The sequence below is a fragment of the Bubalus kerabau genome, chromosome 3, assembly GCF_029407905.1.
Source record: "Bubalus kerabau isolate K-KA32 ecotype Philippines breed swamp buffalo chromosome 3, PCC_UOA_SB_1v2, whole genome shotgun sequence".
Taxonomy (NCBI): Eukaryota; Metazoa; Chordata; class Mammalia; order Artiodactyla; family Bovidae; genus Bubalus; species Bubalus kerabau.
In genome coordinates, this window is record NC_073626.1 from 27,067,813 (window position 1) to 27,089,233 (window position 21,421).

At 44.3% G+C, this 21,421-nt stretch overlaps 1 protein-coding gene across 4 annotated transcripts in view; it reads left to right on the plus strand.

The window, feature by feature from the left end:
• CILK1 (ciliogenesis associated kinase 1) overlaps nt 1–21,421 on the plus strand; it is a 30,160-nt gene that overhangs the window by 5,077 nt on the left and 3,662 nt on the right. Inside the window, exons 3-13 of one of the 4 annotated variants that reach the window (XM_055571205.1) lie at nt 1,699–1,820; nt 2,839–2,918; nt 9,551–9,683; nt 10,510–10,681; nt 11,094–11,261; nt 13,497–13,808; nt 14,882–15,069; nt 15,181–15,329; nt 17,495–17,623; nt 19,432–19,528; nt 20,625–20,748. In XM_055571205.1, the coding sequence (XP_055427180.1) occupies nt 1,699–1,820; nt 2,839–2,918; nt 9,551–9,683; nt 10,510–10,681; nt 11,094–11,261; nt 13,497–13,808; nt 14,882–15,069; nt 15,181–15,329; nt 17,495–17,623; nt 19,432–19,493 (1,515 nt within the window). In that variant the 3' untranslated portion in view covers nt 19,494–19,528; nt 20,625–20,748. Of the gene's footprint in view, nt 1–1,698; nt 1,821–2,838; nt 2,919–9,550; nt 9,684–10,509; nt 10,682–11,093; nt 11,262–13,496; nt 13,809–14,881; nt 15,070–15,180; nt 15,330–17,494; nt 17,624–19,431; nt 19,529–20,624; nt 20,749–21,421 lie in introns of those variants that run through there. The other 3 variants (XR_008711494.1, XR_008711495.1, XM_055571204.1) reach the window with 3 other exon arrangements.

Here is a 21,421-nt window from a genome sequence, read left to right on the forward strand (position 1 = left end):
TGCCAGAGAGGCCTTGGCAAAGGCTTGTCTTTCAGGGAAGAGGTTCCAGACGTCTTATTTTGTTCCTATTCACTGGCCATATTTCCTCCCTCTTCCCAGCTGCTGAAGTAACTCGGTCACATTACACATTCCCCTTGGGGGCTTGTTATCGAGTGTCCTTCCAGGTTTGGACACTCGCGTTAACACTTTCATCTTCAAACATTCTGGTTGTTTGTTTTATAGAAGGAATCTTGTTTTGAAGGAAGTTCAGAGATAAAGAGGGCTTTACAATTTATTATTGTCAGACTCACGTCTCCATGAGGAAAAGGCTTTTTGAGTTAAAGGGCTTAACCCACTGCCACAGTGACTCCTTGAGGCATTCTTGAAAGAGACGTTCTGTCAAATTCTGATCAGCTGGTGAGCAAACCTGCAGCTGGGTGTCTGGTCCTCACACATGAACTGGATTGCTGCTCACTGTTATGAAAGCGTATTTGTTCACTGTGGACAGAGCTAGTGATGCAAACAGAAAATAGCTTGCACATGGCTGCACTCATATGTATATTCCAGGAAGAGGAAAACCACACGTGTGCATGGGGAATAATCAGAAGGTCACTCACCATCTTCTGAGCTGCCCACTCTGTTTCTCATCCCCCGCTTGACTTTTTTGCCTTTGCTGTTCTTGGAAGCAAAGGTCTCTCTCATCTCACTTCATGGTCTTTCCATTGAAATTTCTCCTCCTTCTCCCCTCCTTCTTTGCTTTCTTCTTTAACACTTACCTTGTAAGAAGAGCTATATGTCCCAGGGACACACATGAGTCAGAAGAAAGTTGAGAGAACTGGGCTGTCAGCCTCTGTCTATTTGAGTGGTTTCCTGCTCAGCATATCTGCAGACTGCTGGCTGGGGACCTCAGCTCCCAGCAGCTGCCTCTCCAATATCAATCAAAGCCTCAGTCGTTTCCTCTCTGGTCACTTTCATGGCGTGAATTGCATCACCTGGAGGGAGTACACCTAAAATAGCCCTGGCCCCATACCTCGTGCTAGGGGAAGCCAGCAGCTCCAGTTATGGTCATGTTCTTACCCCCTGGTTCATTAATTGAAATAGTTTTTCTATGTGAAGTTACTACCAATTCAGAGAAATACCGTTTATTAAAATATTGTCAGTATAATATGAATTGTGCCACTTTGCTGCAGTTCTAGAATTAGGGGCTTCTTCCTGTTTGTGGTATTCAATTCAGTTCAGTTGCTCAGTCGTGTCCGACTCTGCGACCCCATGAACTGCAGCACAGCCAGGCCTCCCTGTCCATCACCAACTCCCGGAGTCCACCCAGACCCATGTCCATTGAGTTGATGATGTCATCCAACCATCTCATCCTCTGTCGTCCCCTTCTCCTACTGCCTTCAATCTTGCCCAGCATCAGGGTCTTTTCCAGTGAGTCAGCTCTTCGCATCACATGGGCCAAAGTATTAGAGTTTCAGCTTCAACATCAGTCCTTCCAATGAACACCCAGGACTGATCTCCTTTAGGATGGACTGGTTGGATCTCCTTGCCGTCCAAGGGACTCTCAAGAGTCTTCTCCAACACCACAGTTCAAAAGCATCAATTCTTTGGTGCTCAGCTTTCTTTATAGTCCAACTCTGGTTTTGATTTGTGGGATTGCTTTTCTTTTTTCAACAACAGACTTAACTCTAATTTTTATGTTTTTTTTTCATTGCCTTTCAGTCTTTAAAGAAGCTCAACCATGCCAATGTAGTAAAATTAAAAGAAGTTATCAGGGAAAATGATCATCTTTATTTTATCTTTGAGTACATGAAGGAGAATCTTTACCAGCTCATTAAAGAAAGGTACATATGATGACCACCATATTCTTAGAAATAAATCATATTCTTAGAAATAAATGTTGCAACGTGCATGTGTTTTCTTTCTGCTTTTGTTTATTGTGGGCATGCTGCTTGAGCTTGGCTGTTTAAAACTGCCAGGAGATGAGGGGCCGCCACCTGCAGTCCTGCTTGGGAGGCCCTGGGATAGCTGGGGAGAAAACTGCTTTCAGAGCAGTCATTATGAATGTCTTAATGGGTGATTCACCCAAACAGACTCCGAGGTTTTGCAGATAACTCTGCAGGTCTCCTTTCCACGGGACAGTATGGGATGAGTGACTACAGGTGAAAAGTGCAGCGGATTCATTCATTCTGAGCCATCCATCGGATACTTCCAGGTCTCTTACAGTGCCTGTCTTGCTACAGTGCTCAGGGCTCGCATACTGAGAAGACAAAGAAACAAATAAAAAATTTACCTGCAGTGGTCATTTTGAACTTTTAAAGTGAACCATGTGGAACCTGTTGGGCACATTTTCTTGGTAGCAGGTGAATGCTATTTGGAGCATCCCTCTGAGTAATTTCAGTGAACAAATATCATTTTCATTGTCAGGAATAGCAGTGAAGCTGTATGGCTTGCACAACCAAGGGAAAATGTTACTATCCATTGTATCTCCTAAAGACCTTCGTGTGAAAGACCTCAGATTTTCCCCATCAAAAATTTGTTACTCTTTAATTATGGAGAGAGGTGATTTTTTATAAGATATCTTGGAGGGAATTTTTCTAGGTTTATTATTAAATGTTTAATCGTTTCTTCTTTGTAACATAACTGAATATATTTGGTACTTATAAGGTATGCTTTATTACATGGATAAGCAGTTGCTTTTCTTTGGTCTTTATGATCCAAGGATCTGATCAAATTAGCATGTAAGCAAGTGTTTTCTTATGTTCTTTTGGTTATGCTAAGAATTTGAGGACAGGGAATTTGTTTTGATAAACAAATTTCATAAATTGAGATTTATAACTTTTTTTCCTCTGCCCCACACAGAAATAAGTTGTTTCCCGAGTCTGCTATAAGAAATATCATGTATCAGATACTGCAAGGACTTGCATTTATTCACAAACATGGTAGGTGATTGGAGTATTGTGCTTTTGAATAACAATGAAATGCTGTCCTCAGGTAGAAGGTGTAGGATGCATCAGTGTCTTTTGTAATTGACTCCGAGAAAAAAATTGAAGAGTTGTGAGGCTGATAATGGATTTTGGAATATGTTATCTTCTGTGGCTTGATTTCTGAATTTCCCTCATTATTTATCATTTCCGCATGTTCTTATTCTCTAGGCTTTAACATCAAGCTTGTTAGTTATATGTTGAAGAATTATACCTGACCATTAACGGGTGTATTAATGAGAAGCCTCATTTAGAATTCAGACAAGCTCCATCCACAGATGATGTTTAACCCCTGTTAACTAGCACTGTTTTGCTGTGGTTTCTCATTTTCTTAGTATATTTAATTTCAGCTTGTTCAGAAGGGTGCAAAGTGGTCTAATAAGATTTATGCAATCCAGGAAAATAAAATACACTTAAAATAAGCAAAGAAAAAGGAAAACAAGGCATGGATATAGCCAGGGGCGAGGTTACTCCATGAAATACATGTCAGCAAGTCTTATTTAAGTAGAAGAAACAGGCTACAGATGTGAGTCTGCGTTTGTTGTCAGACAATGCAGAACATGAAACACGACTTGGAACCTACTTGGTTCCAATTGCAACCTACCTGGTCTCTCAATGTATGAACAGTTCAGTTGCCCAAGAGAAGCAGAGCTATTCCTGGTACTGATACCAGAGAGGTTTCTCATGGATCTTTACATAACGTTACCCTCACAGTAAACACAGCAATGGGTTACATGAGATAGTTCCAGGTCCTCTCCCTCAACATAGGCCAATTACATCACCTGATCAGAGAAAATGGTCCTACTGGGGCCCAGTATGACTCACTCTAGGGATGGTCTGGTTAGTCCAGGGAGAGATTTAGAGCATCCAGAGGAATGGATGGTCACATACCCATCAGGAAATCCTCTATCACTGTTGTTCTTAGCTGGGCTTTTGTACAGTACTGAGTAGGATTAGTAATCATTAGTAGGCATTACTAGTCTGGGTTACTAACTGGCCACAGACCCAACTGAGGTTGGGTTGATACCTTCTTATGAGCACAGAGCCTCGGGATGGACATATGTGTCTACCAGGGGAGTAAGGAGTCCCTCAGGAGGCCATTTGGGGTGGCTTTGACATCCAGACAGATGGACAAGCTGATATTACACAGGCAGAAATCTGTTCCCTCCCAGTCTAAAGGTATCACTGCCTTTGCAAATATTGCACCAGCAAATGCAGTATTACTGATTCATTACCCAATTCATTACCCAACAAGGAAGCTGGGCAGAAGCCCATTGATGTTGTCAGTTCAGATTTGATGCAAATTGGCAGCGAGGGGAAAAGACACTGTGCCACATGATAAGTCTGGGACCCTTCCCAGTCTTCTCTGTGACCCTAAGCAGCACCTCACACTTAGAGGCCAAACGAAACAGACAGACAGAGGCTGTCCATCCGTGGAAGCCGTGGGTATGTGCTGAATAATGCAAGAGTGATATGCAAGCCCGTGAACCAATTCTATAAAAACTCTTCGGTAAAAGGTATCATCTCTGATTCCACTGACACAGGTTGAAGGAACACTTTTGACACAAGAATTCCCAAGGGATGGTATGAGTTTGCAAAATGCTGAAAACTTCTGGTGTGGTGTCTTACAGACAGATAGGAGGACTAGGAGCACTTACTAGATTTGAGAGTTCAGGAGAAAGATATGGTGAGAAATCAAAGGGAATCTCCAAAGAGAAAGGTCAACTAGACATGTTCCAATAGGGACCCATCATAGTGTCTCAGTTACCGGGGCTCTTTGCTCAGAGGACTGCGTGGTGGGTCTGTAAGAAAGTTAATATGTGTTAGCTTTCTCTTCCTTTCCTTTTTGTTGCTTTTTGTGAGGCTCGGTTGTTGCCAGGAAGAACTTATATCCTTTTATTCAAGTCTCCACCAAATCCCATCAAATCAACCCACATATGCTCACACATACATGCACCCATATGTGCACACACATGGACACATGCATCTACATATATACTCTCCCCCAACACCCACCAGGGCACATATATGCACACACACACAATGCATATTCATATCCAGTAATTTAGCATCCATAAATGGTTGTGTGACAACAGCTCTTGGGAACCTTGCATTATCAGTCTCCCTTGCATGCCTTACACGCTTGGATTGTACTCGGAAATGGTGCAAGAGAAGGCTCAGTTTATGGTGGTCAGACCTCCTTTGCTCTTCTAATCCCAGCACCATGCTTCTTCCTCAGATTCTCGTGGACACTCTCCCCCAGCTAAGTGCCCGTTCTGGTTTGAGCTTAATGTTATTTCATCCATTGCCTTTTGTGTTTCCTTGCCAGGTTCTCAGGTAGAGAGAACAGATGGTGTCTTTTCCTTTCAAAGAAGAGGAAGAGGTTCAGAGAGGTTTAAAGACCTGCCAAAGGCCCCACTGCCTTAGAGCAGTAGAGTGGAGACTAGTTCCCATATCTGTGTCCATTTGCCATGCTTCTCTAGAAAAACCTGTCTGTTCTTACAGAGAGCAGAGAATCAGAGGTGAAGAAAGTCGTGATGATGATTAGAAAGTCGTGAACTTCCCCAGGGGTCCTGTGGTAAAGAATCCATCTGCCATGCAGGGGACACAGTTCAATCCCTGACTTGGAAAGATTCCATATGCCACGGGGCAGCTAAGACCACATATCTGCTGAGCTGGCTGTCTAGAACCAGTGCTCTGCAACAAGAGAAGTCTCCACAGTGAGAAGCCCATGAACCGCAACTAGAGAGTAGCCGCTGCTCGCTGCAATTGGAGAAAGCCCACACGCAGCAACAAAGACCCAGTGCAGCCAAAAATAAATAGTAAAATCAATTAATTAATTTTTAAAACTAATTAAAAATAATTGGAGGTGGGATAGATACTTATTTTGCGGGTTCTATCTCATTTTCATTCATAAAGGATTTTTGAAAACTTTTGAATGGTTTTGTATGGTGTTGACTGAACTTTGGAGCTTTATACTGTTCCTTTCGTCCAGTCGTGGAAAAAAAATAATTGAAAGCACTTCACAGGTTTGTTCTGTGAGTTCCAGGCTCTTCCCTGCTGGCTGGTTCTCACTGTGTGAAGGTGCTGTCTGTCCCTGGGAGCAGACTCCTTGGGGAGCAGAGCACAGAGCCGCAGGTGGTTGCCATGGCCATGGCTAATGTCAGTGACTACCTCCCCCTACTGGGAATGAAAAGACAGCTCCATTGGTGCTAAGAGCAATGCCAAAGCATATGTACTTTGCAGAAGTTAAATAATGAATGCAAAGTGTGTTTCATCCTTGCCCTGCACTTAAAAATATCCATGCAGGAAATCTGAAGTGCAGTAGGTGGCGTAAAGGAAAATGTTTGGCCCAAAGAGGTGGTTCTCTGCTTCGTGTTTCTCCCCTGTCTTGCTGTACATGTCCTTGAGACAGCCCTTGGCCTTTCTGTGTTGCTGTCCCTCCCGGCTTTCTTGATAAAAGCGCTGTCGGTTTAAATTCAGTAATATCTGTGAAATTACAACTTCCCCAGTAGGAAGGTGCACTGTAGAAATCCATAGTGTTTAAGTATTCTCTGGTTATTTCCATGTATTCCTATCAGATTCCTCATGAACAGAATGTGGAGCCTTCTTTGTGGCTTGATGTTTTTCTTGCCCAAGGGTTGTTAGTGAAAAAGAAAGCACAACACATTTTCTGCCAGGATGAAAGAGAAAATCCCTCTGTTATTCGACTGGCATGGGGTACCCTGAAATTAAATTGAAGGTCTGTTCCTGTGTTCTGAAAGCCAAACAGTTTCGAACAGGAAGATTCTGTGTTAACAGCACTTTGCTGTTTCATAATCTGTGAACAACCCAGCTATAAGGGTTTTCATTGTGAATCAGAAGCACAGAGGAAGACGTGGGCTCATTGTTATAAGCCCGAGTGCACACATCAGCAGACCATGGATTGGGCCAGGAATCAGATCAGAGCTTAGCGCCACCTCCTCACAGGTGGTGGTGGTGGAGGCGGGGGGATGGTGCGGCACATCACCAGCTTCATGAACTTTAATTCTTTTTGCAAAAAAATGGAGCTAGGGTGTCTGCCTGCCCCCTTTGCCAGGTTGTCGAGACTATGAAATGAGAGGAGAGGTACTACGAACAATGACAAGCTCCTGCAAGGTGCTGATGTGCCAAGCACTGCACTAAAAGCTCTGCAAAATATTACCATGTGAATCCTGCAAAACAACCCCACAAGGTAGATGCTGTTACGTCCCCATTTTATAGGGGGCAACTCATTTGCCAGCCAGTGAATAGAACTGGGATTTGAAATCAGGCAACCCAATCAGTCTGCCTACTTAACTATTACGAAGCATTACCTCTCGTAGTGATAAAATAGTGATGCTTTGTTAAAATAGAGATGAAAAGTAAGGTACGTGACAAGAGGGCCTTAGACCTTTAATTAATGAATAGAACTCATGAGTTTAAGGTTGATCATAGTTGTTGCTATTACTCAGGCTAGATATTCTACAAACATATTCACAAATGCTTCCTAGTTATAAAGGCTTATCCTCAAATACCGTATGACAGATGACATATGTCAACTGACAAATACAGTTTTCATTAGTCATTTTTAAGAGTCTGTTTGCAATTAAACTTTTTCCCTAGCCATTTTTTCTCTGATACTTTATTTGGGGCCTGAAGTTCGATCCTTCAGGATCAAAGGAAAGCTGCTTAGAGGGAGATATGAGGAACCAGAATCTTACCCCTCCTCATTTCATTAGTGCCCACCTTCTCTGTGGAAGTAGGATTAAAGACCAGTTAGCAGGAAAGGATAAAGCTTGACTGATGGGAGCAGTTTGTCGGTGTGTACCGGAGCATGACCTGGGTGGAAGCAAGCTACAGGGTCTGGAGTGCAGGGATGATGCTTGTATCTGAGTACAGTTGATGTGATAGGATGGACTGGACAAGAGAAGATGCAGGATTGTTGAGTGAGTGTTATGGCTGGTGGCAGGGAAGGTGGCAGTGGCACCTGGATGTGGAGGACATTTCAGTGTCAGAGAAATGTCACTTAAGTTTGGAAATAACAATATAGCCCAACTAGAAGAGAAAAGGGCAGTCTAAGAGGAGAAACAGGGTTAATCTGGACTTGAAAGGACCAGCCCCACAAATCAAGGTTTTGCCATCTGGATTGAGAGGGACAGAACAGAGCCAGAAAGTACAAGAGCTCTGACACACTGCTTGGTGGGATTGTGACTAATTCAGCCCTCATCCCCTTGTGACTCACTTTCCCCATCTGTTCGGTAAGAAAATGATGTTTGTGGTCTCTTTTTTTCATGCTTTTGATGCTCTGAGTGTTTAGGAAGAGAAACCATTATCTATAGATCGTATGTTTCAGGGGTCATGAAGGCTTCCTGGGTGCACTGGCAAAAGATCCCATTCTCATAACTGCATGCATATTTACACATTTTTAAGTCAGAGAAAGGGCAGAAAGGACCCAAAGGAAGTACTTTGATGAAAACTGTGAGCCAAGTCTGTTACTCTCTGGGGAACAATGGATCCAACATAACTACAAGCTACCTGGATATCATATCAAAAGTTTGAGAATGAGAGATGATTTGGGAGAGGAGAAGAGTGGTTTGGGACAGGTTAATATGGGGGTGACACCAGCTGTTGTCCCTCCTGTCAGAGATAGGAATCTGGAGAGGGGCAGCAGGCACATTAGAGATGCAGACGTGATCGCATGAGCACAGAGATAGTTGAGGAACAGTCAGCATGTCAAGGATGGCTCTTACTTCTTCCCATAATGTGCTACTTTGAATCCAGCTTCACAGCATTGGTTGTGATCGTAGATGACATATAACCCCATCAGCAGTACTGACAGAGTTGTATTCCCTGTTTTGGTGACCCATTCAGGTTTAGACTCATGCAGAATGATGTCTGCCAGTGATACTCTCCGCAGGAGGAAGGCATGTGATGCTCATCAGTGGGTGTTTAGGTCTCTCGTGCATGTACCCCTGAAGCCCTGCTGTGGCTGAGACAGGCTTCCCACTTGATGAGTTATCTCTGCCTTTCACAGTGTGGATTACAGGTCCACAATGTGCTTTTCACTGGGCAAAGTAATCAGTGTTTGACATTTAAACATATTTGCAATACACATCATGATCTCAGATATGAGTAGGTCATATTCATAAATCCCTTGTTTCTTAAACAAAAGTTATAATTGTGTTTCTGGAGCAGTGTAAACTCCTAGTATCCCAGTACCATGTTTTAATGGTTTTAATCTCATATTCTTTCCACTGACTTGAACTACGTATGCATGGTATTTTTTCCTAGCGTGACAATTTCTTTTTGCCAGGTTATCTCAGCCCATAATGGAGTTTTGGTATTTAAAAGAAGTTTGTTCTCTTGGGAAAAAAAAAAAATTATGAAGACAACTTTAAAGGACTTGACATTTTGAATTCAAAGGAAAATGAATGGCCCAAAGGGCTTTGTATTATCATTATCATTGGGATGAATGTACAGACCCTTCAGTGTCATACCAGACTGTCACTGTCATGAAAAGAGCAATACAGCTGCAAAGAGTGATGCAGACACGATCTTGCCTCTGAATTCCTTTTCCACTTCCTCTGCAGGCTTTTTCCATCGGGACTTAAAGCCAGAGAACCTCCTCTGTATGGGACCCGAACTTGTGAAAATTGCAGACTTTGGATTGGCCCGAGAAATCCGATCAAGACCTCCATACACAGACTACGTATCTACCAGATGGTGAGTACAATTTTCCTCAAGAGGATTTAATTGGATTTCTTATATTTAAAGACCATGCGATTATACTGAGGAGAGTATTAATGTCACAAATACTAACTTTCCACCAAGAGCACCATTTGAAAACACCTATGTGTAGGAATGTTGATATTGTACAAGCTTTAAAAGCTCGTGTTGTAAATAATTTTAGAAGCAAGTTCAACAGGGAACTATATTCAGGATCTTGTAGTAAACTATAATAGAAAAGAATCTGAAAAAGAATGTATATGTATCTGAATCACTTTGCTGTATACCAGAAACTAACACAACATTGTAAATGAACTGTACTTAAATAAAAAATATTCTAGGAAATCCATTATGCTTTTCTATAATCTAAATATTTTGTATATAGAGCTTCCTAAAGACTGTTTCCTAAAAGAGTTGTGTAAAAGATTCTCCAAAGGCCTGTTGGAAAATCAGGTAACTGGCATTATTAAAATTTTCAGACCCTAAGCATTTGATTTAAGCAGTTGGCCATGACCAAGAAGAGCCTACAGATGACGAGCTCTGTATTCTATCGAGCTCGCTCTCTGCCTGCTCTCTCTCACTATTTGTATTTCTCAAAGATGCTGTAGAGAAGAGACCTGTTGAGAAGTGCTCAACAGAAAATTCTGTGATATGGAAGAGCCCAGCTTTATGCTGCAGCCACAGCTGTTGGCTTTACAAATTAACACACCACCCTGAACAAGACAGAAAACAGAAATACACAAACGTTCTCCTAGAGAGCTCATTGTGTGTTTAGTTTTCTTCTGGCCATTGGGTGGGAACTAGCTTCTCCTCCTTCCTGCAGGTACCGGGCTCCAGAGGTGCTCCTGCGGTCCACCAGCTACAGCTCGCCCATCGACATCTGGGCCGTGGGCTGCATCATGGCAGAGGTGTACACCCTCCGGCCGCTCTTCCCCGGGGCCAGTGAGATCGATACTATCTTCAAAATCTGCCAAGTACTGGGGACACCCAAAAAGGTAAATGATGTGGGCCAAAGCAGCAGCTTCCCGTGGTCCCGGCCACCTCCCTGGGCAGCACAGGCTCGTTCTGGAATCTTCCTCGCCCTGGTAGTCTTCCACACCGTCCTCCTACCCTGCAGTGGAAAACTTCCTGGCTCCTTCTGCTTTTCTCCCTACGCCTCTCTGCTCCCTTCTGTGCTCTCATGGCTACAACTCTTACCCATGCAGAAGTCCCCTGATGTGATCCGTAGCCCTCCTCTGCTCCTTTATAACCCCAGTCACAAATTTACACCTACCTCTGGGATGGTCCACCATAGTGAGTAGGGATGTGGTAATGACAAGTCACCCTTCTGTTATGGGCACATGTGCCGGAATATAAAGTCCTATTTCAGCAGTTGGCTGGGGAACACTCTCTATCTTTTCATTTCAGACTGACTGGCCTGAAGGCTACCAACTGTCAAATGCGATGAACTTCCGCTGGCCCCAGTGTGTGCCCAATAACTTGAAGACCCTCATTCCAAATGCCAGCAGCGAAGCAGTTCAGCTCCTGAGAGACATGCTACAGTGGGATCCCAAGAAACGGCCAACAGCTAGTCAGGTTTCCTTCCATTTTCTTCTGATGCATTCCTCATGAAGTTCATGTCTAGTTGTGAATGATTCCTATATAGATTATGGGAACTATTTTATTAGGTAATATGGGTGAAAAATAGTACTGAATACCACTAATCATGAACTATATAAGGTGTAAGAATTCAAAATAGTTTGAGACTCTTTATGTCTAAAGCAGTAAAGGTTTAAACAACATAGTTCCTTTGAAAATTGCTGTACAGTTCACATCATCTATCAATAATACTTGGAAATGAAAACAGATATATCCACCTGTCTTTGGAAAATGTTTTCAAATATATTCTGAGTTAGGGTGATATGTAACAGTGTGTTTATCAGGCAGTACTGGTTGTTGAAAGGTAGTTTGAAAATACCTTGTAAGATCCATATCACTCATTTTATAGATGACAGAGGGAGAGAGCTAGGAAAATAACTGTAATTAGCATTTTATAGCACTTGACAGTTTGCAGATGCTTTTGTTTGTTTTTTATGTGATATTAATCCCATGAAGGCTCCATGAGATAGGTGTTACTGGTTTCATTCTATAAATGAGAAAATTAAATCTCAGAAAGTTTAAGTGATTTGCAAAAAAAAAAAAAGGAAGTTAATGTGATTTGCCTTATTAACTCCACCAGTAGCTGATACAGACAGTGTACCGTCAACAACAGTTCTGCCATGTGGCTGACATGCCTTCTGGCTCCTGTTTTTCCAACCTGTCCTCCTTCAGGCCAATTTGACTTAGATTCTAAAGCACACCCAAAGGAAGCATGTGGTGCTGTGGCCTTCAACCACTCCTGGACCCCCTGCCAGCCTCTGTTTGTGTTGTACCTGGCCCCTTCTCAGCTTGTCTCACTGATAAATCCATTACCCAGAGGATGAAAAAGGAGACCAGTTGTAATCTGAGTCAACGACTTGGCTGAGCAGAAGTGACGGATGGAGTCACTTGAGGACAGGGCCCATGTGATGTTAGAATTTGCAAGAGCTGAGAGCTGACAGTTGCGGGCGATTAAGGTATGGGGGGAAAGCAGCTTTCCAGTGGTTCAAAGAAGAAAGAGCCAAGACTCTAGATGGCTCAAGAAGGTTAGAGAGTGCTCAGAAATGCACTTCTGGTGATGAAATTCACAGGTATTTTCAGGCCACAAAAGGACGCTGTCTGATGAACCCAGTTTTCTAAAGAATACACAGGGGCTATGAAAATAAAAAGGTTCAGCAACAAGGAACCAAGAGAGAATGTTTACTTTTTAGGAACAGTATCAGAAAAGCTAAAAATACCCCGAATTCAGTTGAGACTTGCAAAAAATACCTGGGACTAAAGAGAAGACTTCCTGAGCTAGATGTCAGAGTCCAGGACCTCTGTGGGAGTGTCCACGTTATCTGCGTCTATATCTACACTTCCTTATCATCATTACAGGTGTTTATGGCTAGGTCCCAGTCACTGAGAAAGGTTATGTTATATTCAGTGACTTCCACTCAAAAAGACTAGGGAATATTTCAGAGAGAATTGCAAACCCCAGCACTTTATGATTTATTCCTTGGTGATGCAGAAAGCACAATTATCTTGATGGACAAGGTTTAACTATAGTATGTTTGACACTTTTGGCATTTTTGATGTTAAAGCAGATGTACCTGCTTATTTTTATTTTTATTAAAGTATAGCTGATTTACAGTATTGTGTTAATTTCAGGTATACAGCCAAGTGATAGTTTTGCGTATTTTTTTCTCAATTCTTTTCCATGACAGGTTGTTACAGGATACTGGAGATAGTTCCCTGTGATACACAGCAAACCCTTGTTGTCTGCTGTATCTTCTTATTTTATATTTGATTTTTCAGAGTCCTCTTAGATCATTATATTGGCTCTCTCCATCTTATTTGTTTTCTTTCTATGGAATGAAGAAATGGACTTAGAATGGTGAAATACTGTATTTAAGACACCAAGCAAATAAGTTACAAAGCCAGAATATTGGCAGAAGTAGCAAAGGGCATAGCAATGAACCTGGCTGCTTTACCCAAATAATTTTGAGTGTGGCAACCAGTCCATACATTTTACACTATTTGGGACAAGGAGAATCCCAAGGGGTGTGACAGATTCAGGATGCTGTTTTCTAGTTGGTTTGGGCAAGCTACTGCAGCAGACTGGTTAATGTGAAACCTAGCCTGTGACCCTGAATGGTGTCAACCTTCCCAGCCAGATTCTTCTTCTGAAACAGCCTCATGTGTCATTTCCAGGCTCTTCGATATCCTTACTTCCAGGTGGGGCACCCCCTGGGCAGCACCGCGCACAGCCTCCAGGAGTCAGGAAAATCTCAGAAGGACGTTCTGGAAAAGGCAGCCGCACCGCCTCACGTAAAGCCGGTCCCTCCTGCCCAGCCCCCAGCCAAGCCACACACACGCATTTCTTCCAGACAGCATCAAGCCGGCCAGCCCCCTCAGCATCTCGTGTACCCCTATAAAGCCGAGGCTCCCAGGACGGACCACCTACCAGAGGACAAGCCCAGCCCTTTGCTCTTGCCATCACTCCACCCCAAGCATCCTCAGGCAGTAAGCAGGACAGTTCACTCAGGAGCCCTGTCTGGCTGTTCCTTTGCTGACCCCACTTCTTCTTCTTCTTCTTCTTTTTTTAATAATTTTATTTATTTATTTTGACTGTACTGGGTCTTCATTGCTTATGTGGGCTTTTCTCTAGTTGCAGTGCCTGGGCTTCTCACTGCAGTGGCTTCTCTGTAGAGCACAGTCTCTAGGCACACAGGCTCAGTAGTTGCAGCTCCCAGGCTCTAGAGCACAGGCTCAATAGTTGTGGTGCACGGCTTAGTTGCTCTGTGACATGTGGGATCTTCCCAGATCAGAGATCCAACCCATGTCTCCTGCATTGGCAGGCAGATTCTTCATCACTGAGCTACCAGGGAAGGCCCTGACCGTACTTCTTGTGTACTATTTTCTTTTCAGCATAAAAGGTCTAATTATAATAGATTGGCCTTTTTGATATCATGGAATTGTGAAAGGAGCCTTGGCTTTGTAGTTAAAGGTCTAAATTCAGGTTCTAGCTCTCCCTGTGAATTATGGGGGTGGTGTCTCCAGACTGTCCACTTGACCCCAACCCACCTAAAGCAGCAGTATGTGTTTATAAATTTCCTATTGTAGCTAATTCTGTAGTTAAATAGGATCCAGGTCTGCTGACAAGGCAAATAAGGTATTAATTGCATTGTTTTCTATAAAAGAGCAGGTGATTGACACTTTAGTTACATTCTCTTATATTCTATTTAGGACAGTGTCAATCATGCTAACTTTCAGAAATGAGCCCTGGATGAGAATCCAGCTACCTTCCTCATATGCAAGAAGTACCCTAAAGGTCCTTTTTTAAAGCCTTACTTACACAGCTTAGTGTCCCTATTGAATGGAAACTGATGTAACCTGTGCAGGATAAGTGAGAGAAGTCGGGGACTGTTTCCCACCATTGCCTTTTCCAATAAGCAGTGTATATTGGGGAAGACTACACCCCAGGACCCTCCTCTACACAACCGAGGAAGTTCAGAATGGGGCTTACTTATGGGTGAGCTTCACTAATGCCAAGTATTACTTCTCCTCCCCACCCGGCTACCCCCTTGTATACACAGAAAATTCTCACTGGCCTGGAGCACAAAAATGGTGAGATCAAGCCAAAGAGTAGGAGAAGATGGGGTCTCGTTTCCAGGTCAACGAAAGATTCCGATGACTGGGCTGACTTGGATGACTCGGACTTCAGTCCATCCTTCACCAGGATTGACCTAAAAAACAAAAGACAGAGCGATGAGACGCTGTGCAGGCAAGTGTGGGCTCCCATCTGCGCACGGACTGCCTCTGGGTTTCTGAGGTTGTCTTCACATCCCATGCACTGCCAGCTCGTGCTGACCAGAACCTTCTTTTCCCCGTTCAGATTCGAGAGCATTCTGGACCTGAAGCCCTCGGAGCCTGTGGGCACCGGAAATAGCGCCCCCACCCAGACGTCCTATCCCCGGCGCGACACGCCCACCCTGCGGTCGGCGGCCAAGCAACACTATCTGAAGCACTCTCGGTACCTGCCTGGTAATAACACTTCCTGCCTGTGCTCTGGTCCCTGATGAGAAATCGTGTCCCCGGAATCTCGAGTTTTGCAAAGCTTCTGCTTTGGACGGTGGTGGCACCACCACAGAAATATTTGCTGGGCTTTCCAAGTACTGCTAGTAGTAAAGAACCCGCTTGCCAGTGCAGGAGATGTAAGAGACGCGGGTTCGATCCCTGGAGTGGGGAAGGTCTCCTGGAGGAGGGCACAGTCAACCCAGCTTCAGTATTCAGGCCTGGAGGATCCCATGGACAGAGAGGCCTGGCGGGCTATAGTCCATAGGGCCACAAAGAGACGGACACGACCGAAGCCACTTAGTACACACAGGCTTTTTGGCTGCACCTCGCTGCATGTGGGATCTTAGTTCCCTGACCAGGGATGGAATCCGTGTCCTCTGCAGTGGAAACTCAGAGTCCTATCCACTAGCCCGCCAGGGAAGTCCCAGGCTTCACATTCTTTTCTTGCCTAAGATGAGAAATTTGGTAGAGGAAATGGGGTCCAGTCCGAGGGAGTGAGGAACCAGGAAGAGCCAGGCAACTCGCCTGGGGTCTCTCCAGCCCTGTATGCTCTCAGGAAGCCAGATGGGAGCTTAGCACCCCCATCTGACTTTATGTACCACAGGGGTTAAGTGAAGACACTCTAGTTGGAGAGTGCCCAAGCATCTCTCCAGGTTCTCTGTATTCTAAGCATATAGCATCAGCCCACTGTTCATTCACAGATTCATTCCATCAGTCAATCTGTATTGACATCATTTTGTGCGGGGTGCTGAGAATATAGTGGACAAAACAGCCAATTGGGGCCACTGGGTTGCCCATCTTCCAGGGTCTCTGTTCGCATCACAGTCTGTGCAGTGACTTTAGCCAGCAACCTGTAGACAGTACCCTCATCCTCATATTTTCTAGTGGTGGGAGGCAGACCCTAAATAAGTGGGCACACAGTAGTTGCAGATGGCAACAGCGGTTGTTAAGGGTGGTGTAATGGTGGCAGGAGCTGGGCCCCAGAGATTGGGAGGGAGCTCCATGTGCAGAGCGATGTGAGCACAGCATGCCCGGCAGAGGGAATGGCCAGTGCAAAGGCCAGGAGGCAGGAAAGGGCTTGGCTTGTGAGAGGCCGCATAGCCTGATCACTGTCAGAGGTGGAGGATGGTTTAGGACATAGGAGGCATCTTTGGGGTCTTGTAAGAAATTTGGATTTTATTTCATGAGCAACAGGAAGCTCTTGAAGGGTTGTAACTGGAGGAGTGACACGGTGTTAGCAACACCTGTGTGCTGTGTGGGCGAGGGATGCACAGGTTGTCACTGTCATCCAGGTGGGGGCAGTGGTGCTCAGGTTGAGGGGGTGGAGTCCCAGGGCAGGGGATGGAGGCCCGGCTGACTCACTGCTTCCCCCCTGCCTTCTGCCTTGATTGGGAACAGGCCTCCTAAATACTGCCAGACCTCGTCAGGGATGGCACTGTGGCCTTAGGAGACTGGACTGAAGGGAGACCTATTTCTTCTTGACTCTAGAGGAAGAAGAAGGATAAAGGATGGATTCAGTCTTTCTGTTCTGAAAGATGGCCGTGATGCCCGATGGCCATGGGAAGTGGGTGGTCCGGGGGTGGGGAGGCAGTGGTTTGTCTTGCAGTTGAGATCAAGGCAGCCTGAGAAGTGAGGGAGTCAGTGACGGTTGTTGGTAGAGACCAGAATCAGCACTGTGACGATGGTCCATGTGAGGTAAGGGGATGGAATCTCAGAATTCAGAAAGAGGCGAGCAGAGGGCTGCAGAGCTAGGCATGGGGTTCTGGAGGGACACAGAAGAACTTGTGCAGCTGATGGAAAGGCAGTGGTCTGCAAAGGTGGGTGAGTAGGAAGGCCAAGGGGCACTGAAGCCCAGGAAGGCACCAAGAGGTCAAGACATCAGATGTGGACAGATCTGTTGGTAGATGGTGAAGACACTTCTGTCAGGCCACCCACCAGTGAGACAACCCATTCACCCCAGAGACAGCATCTTTCCTCTGCCACCTATCCAGTGGCGTCATCACGGTCAGTTTTTGATTGTTGAACCATAGGAGGTCTTTGACAAATTGGACTCTGCATTCATCTCATCTCTGACATGTGGTATAAGACTGAATATAAATTTTGCATTTGAAAAAACATTTTTGCCCTATTAGGAATAAATATAAGAAACGGTGTACTCCCGAATCCAGGCAAGGATTTTATTCCACCTAATCCATGGTCCAGTTCTGGTTTGTCTGGAAAATCTTCAGGGACCGTATCAGTGATCAGCAAAATAACTTCAGGTGAGTAATGACATTTACTCCCTAAATGATAAGAAGCAGGTTCTCCAGGTGTGGCTGGGTGAGTGCAGAGAGACAGGGGATGACAAGCTGTGGAACCATGAGGGCCTCTCTGGTGTGGAAACCCTGACCTTTTTTCCAGGCCTGTGACCCTTTCTCTCACATGGTAGCAGGCCCTGGGGGCTTGACCAGCTCCCTTGGGCTCTGCCATCAGGAGTAGAAGGGGAGGACAGCAGAATTCCCTGGCTTTAGGGAAAAACAGTCTTACAGATTCTGGTGGGCTTCCCAGGTGGCGCTAGTGATAAAGAACCTACCTACCCATGCAGGAGACATAAGAGACTCAGGTTTGATCCCTGGGTCAGGAAGATCCCCTGGAGGAGGGCATGGCAACCCACTCTAGTATTCTTGCTTGGAGAATCCCAATGGACAGAGGAGTCTGGCAGGCTACAGTCGATAGGGTCACAAAGAGTCAAAGGTGACTGAAGCAACTTACATGCACACACGCAGAATCTGGTTTCTGAGGTCCTGCTCTATGGTCTGCGACCTCTGGGTATCACAGGGTCTGCCTTGTTCTGGCTTGTCCCTTCCATCTCACGGCTCAGCCTCAGTCCAGGGCATCGTTGGAAGTGGGACAGTTTGGAAGGAGCTGCCCACGCTTTTTCAGTAGATGAATGAATTTCAGATGCACCCCACACAGGCAGCCCCTACCATGCGTGGCTTCCCCTTCCACATGCCAAGTAAACCCCTGGGCATCTCTTCTCTCTGCCTTTGTCCATTCCGTGTTCATGTATTTTAAGGAGTTCGAAAGGGAAAGAAAGAACATATCCACACCCACGTACTCACCACCCAGCATATAAAGTCAGACTCTGCAAACACACACGATTGCCTTTCCTTCCCTTGTGGCCTTCCCCTCCACCCCCAACCATGTCCAAATTGGGTGTTTATTATTTCCACAACTTTTTTTTTTTAGAATACAAGAAATACCTAGCATGGTTTGGATGTTTTAAAATTTATATGCATATAATCCTGGATCTCCACTCATGTTAATAATGCATATATGCATTAATAATATATACAGCAATTATACACACATAGAATATATTTCACATTTGTGTAGGATGACATATGCAATGTATATGTATATGATACCATTTATTATTTATACTAGAATATAACTTTTTTAAAGTTCAAGTATAGTTGCTGATCAATATTATGTAAGTTACAGGTGTGTGATATAGTGATTCACAATTTTTAAAGGTTATGTTCCTTTTATAGTTATAAAATATTGCATATATTTTCTGTCATGTACAATATATCCTTGTGACTTATTTTATACTTAATAATTTATACTCCTTAATCCTCTGCCACTCTCTTGTCCCTTTCCTCTTTCCTCTCTCCATTGGCAATGATTAGTTCTCTATATCTGTCATTCTGCTTTTTTGTTATATTCACTAGTTTGCTTTATTTTTTTATATTCCATGTGTAAGTGATATCATAAAGTATTTGTCTTTCTCTGACTTAGCATAATGCCCTCCAAGTCCATCCATGTTGCCACAAATGGCAAGATTTTGTTCTTTTTTATGGCCAAGTAATATTCTATGGTGTATATGTACCATATCTTTATCCATTCATCTGTTGATGGACACTTAGAGCATTTAATTTATTCATACGGTCTCTTCTTGAACATGAAGGCTATTGATCATTTTTACAGTTAGAAAGAGTGCTGGAGTGAATACTGATGCCCCCTACAGGTGTGCACATGTGATATGATCACGTTAGGTTAAAGGCTGTGCTCATCTTTGACTTCACAGATTTTGCCCAACTGCTGTCTGGCAGGGTGCAGGAGTTGTGCCGTGTCCTTGATGCCTCTTGATACCGTCAAGATTGCAGATGTGTGCTCATCTGAGGGTGTGCAATGGCATCTTACTGTGGCTTCCACCCGCATGCCCCATTGCTAATGAGGGTTGAGCATTTTCTCTTGTGTTTACTGACTCTACCTTTTCTCTGTCTGTGATTTCCTTGTTCTGATCCTCTTTCCATTTTTCTTATTTAGTCACCAAAGTTGCAAAAGGTGCTTCAGCTGACCAACACAGCTCCTGATACATGAGCTCCAGACTGTTTTTTCCACTCTGCCTTAAGTCGTTGCCAAGAATGCTCTGTGTTGGGAAGACACAGAACAACTCTTCCTCTCATGTGCTCTTCCTAACCAAGGAAGTTAGGTCTAACTTCCTAATGGATCTGTGTTATTTGTATAACATCCTTCAGTATTCCACATGCACCTTTAAGCCGTGGTAATAAGGCTCATTATAGATACTCACCCATACAGCATGTATGGATTACTTGCTATGAGTAAGGCTTTCCATGGACCTCCTGGAACACTAAGATGAGTAGGACCCAGTTCCTGCCCTTAAAACACTCTCAAGGCAGAAATGACATAAAAAGTGAATATATTTAGTGAATTTTAATAATGACTAATTTTCTGGTTCTGGACAAGAATATCTCTGGTGTTGAATTATTTATGATGGCTAAACAATTAACATAACCTGTATGCTAATCAATAAGAGAAACCTATATGCTGATCAATAAGAGAATGGTTAAATGAGTTATGGTTTAACCATACTCTGAAATTCATCCATACTAACATGGAAGGCTAACTCTTCTATATTATTGAGTGGAAAAAAGAAAATTCCAGAACAGGTTAAACTGATTATTACAAACAGAAAGACAATTCTAAATGTCTCCTTTTTTTAACAAACAAACCTACCAGCCTCCTTGTGGGTGCAGGCTACAGTCTCAACACTGTCTGTACACCTCGCACCCCATCCCCCTGTCTTTCTAACAGTGTGGTGTGGTGGAATGTTCTGCTCCGAATTCCCTCTTTCCTAATGCTTTTCCCCCTGAAAATCAAAACCCAGTTCTCTGTTGCCCTGTGCCCCTGTCCTTTACCCTTGTCGGTGTCCTGTGCATGTCTTTGCAGTAATGAGCTTTTTCTTTTGCAAATCAGTTGGTTCCAGCTCTACAAGTTCTAGTGGACTGGCTGGAAACTATATCCCTTCCTTTCTGAAAAAAGAAATCAGTTCTGCTCTGCAGAGGGTCCACTTGGCACCTATTCCCGACCCTTCCCCGGGTAAGTTCTATTTGGGATTATTATTATTTGTGAATTTATTCAAAAATAGTTATTAAACAAGTGCCTTGTGTCAAACGTGGTAGGCCTAGGGTCCACAAATGAAGGAGACAACAAAATTCCTTGTCCTCCTGGAACCTGTACTCCACAGACAGCAAGTAAACCAAATAAGATGCTCCAAAGTGCTAAGGGGAAAATAAAGCGGGGAGCAGGGAGCATGGGGGCAGGAGTGTAGGGTACAGACGGGCATTTTACACAGGACAACCGAAGGAGACCTCACTGCAGAGCAGCCATCGGGTAAAGATCTACAGGAGATGAACAAGCAAACTCTGTATTTTGGGCTCATAGTGCGTGGGCCTGCAGGCAGAATGGGCCTGGCAGATGCAAGGAAATGGCAACCCACTTACAGTATTCTTGCCTGGAAAATTCCATGGGCAGAGGAGCCTGAGTGTCCAAGGGTTTGCAAGAGTTGGACACAACTCAGCGACTAAACCACCACGAATTCCATGGGCAGAGGAGCCTGGGGAGCTACCGTCCATTGAGCCGCAAAGAGCTGGACATGACTGAGCACACACCGGAATGACACGAGTGTCTCTGGCCTGCCTGATACAGGATGAGGGTGTCCTTAATTGGGAGGGCCAACTCCAAGGGCGTGGCTTCTCTTGAGCTCTGCTTTT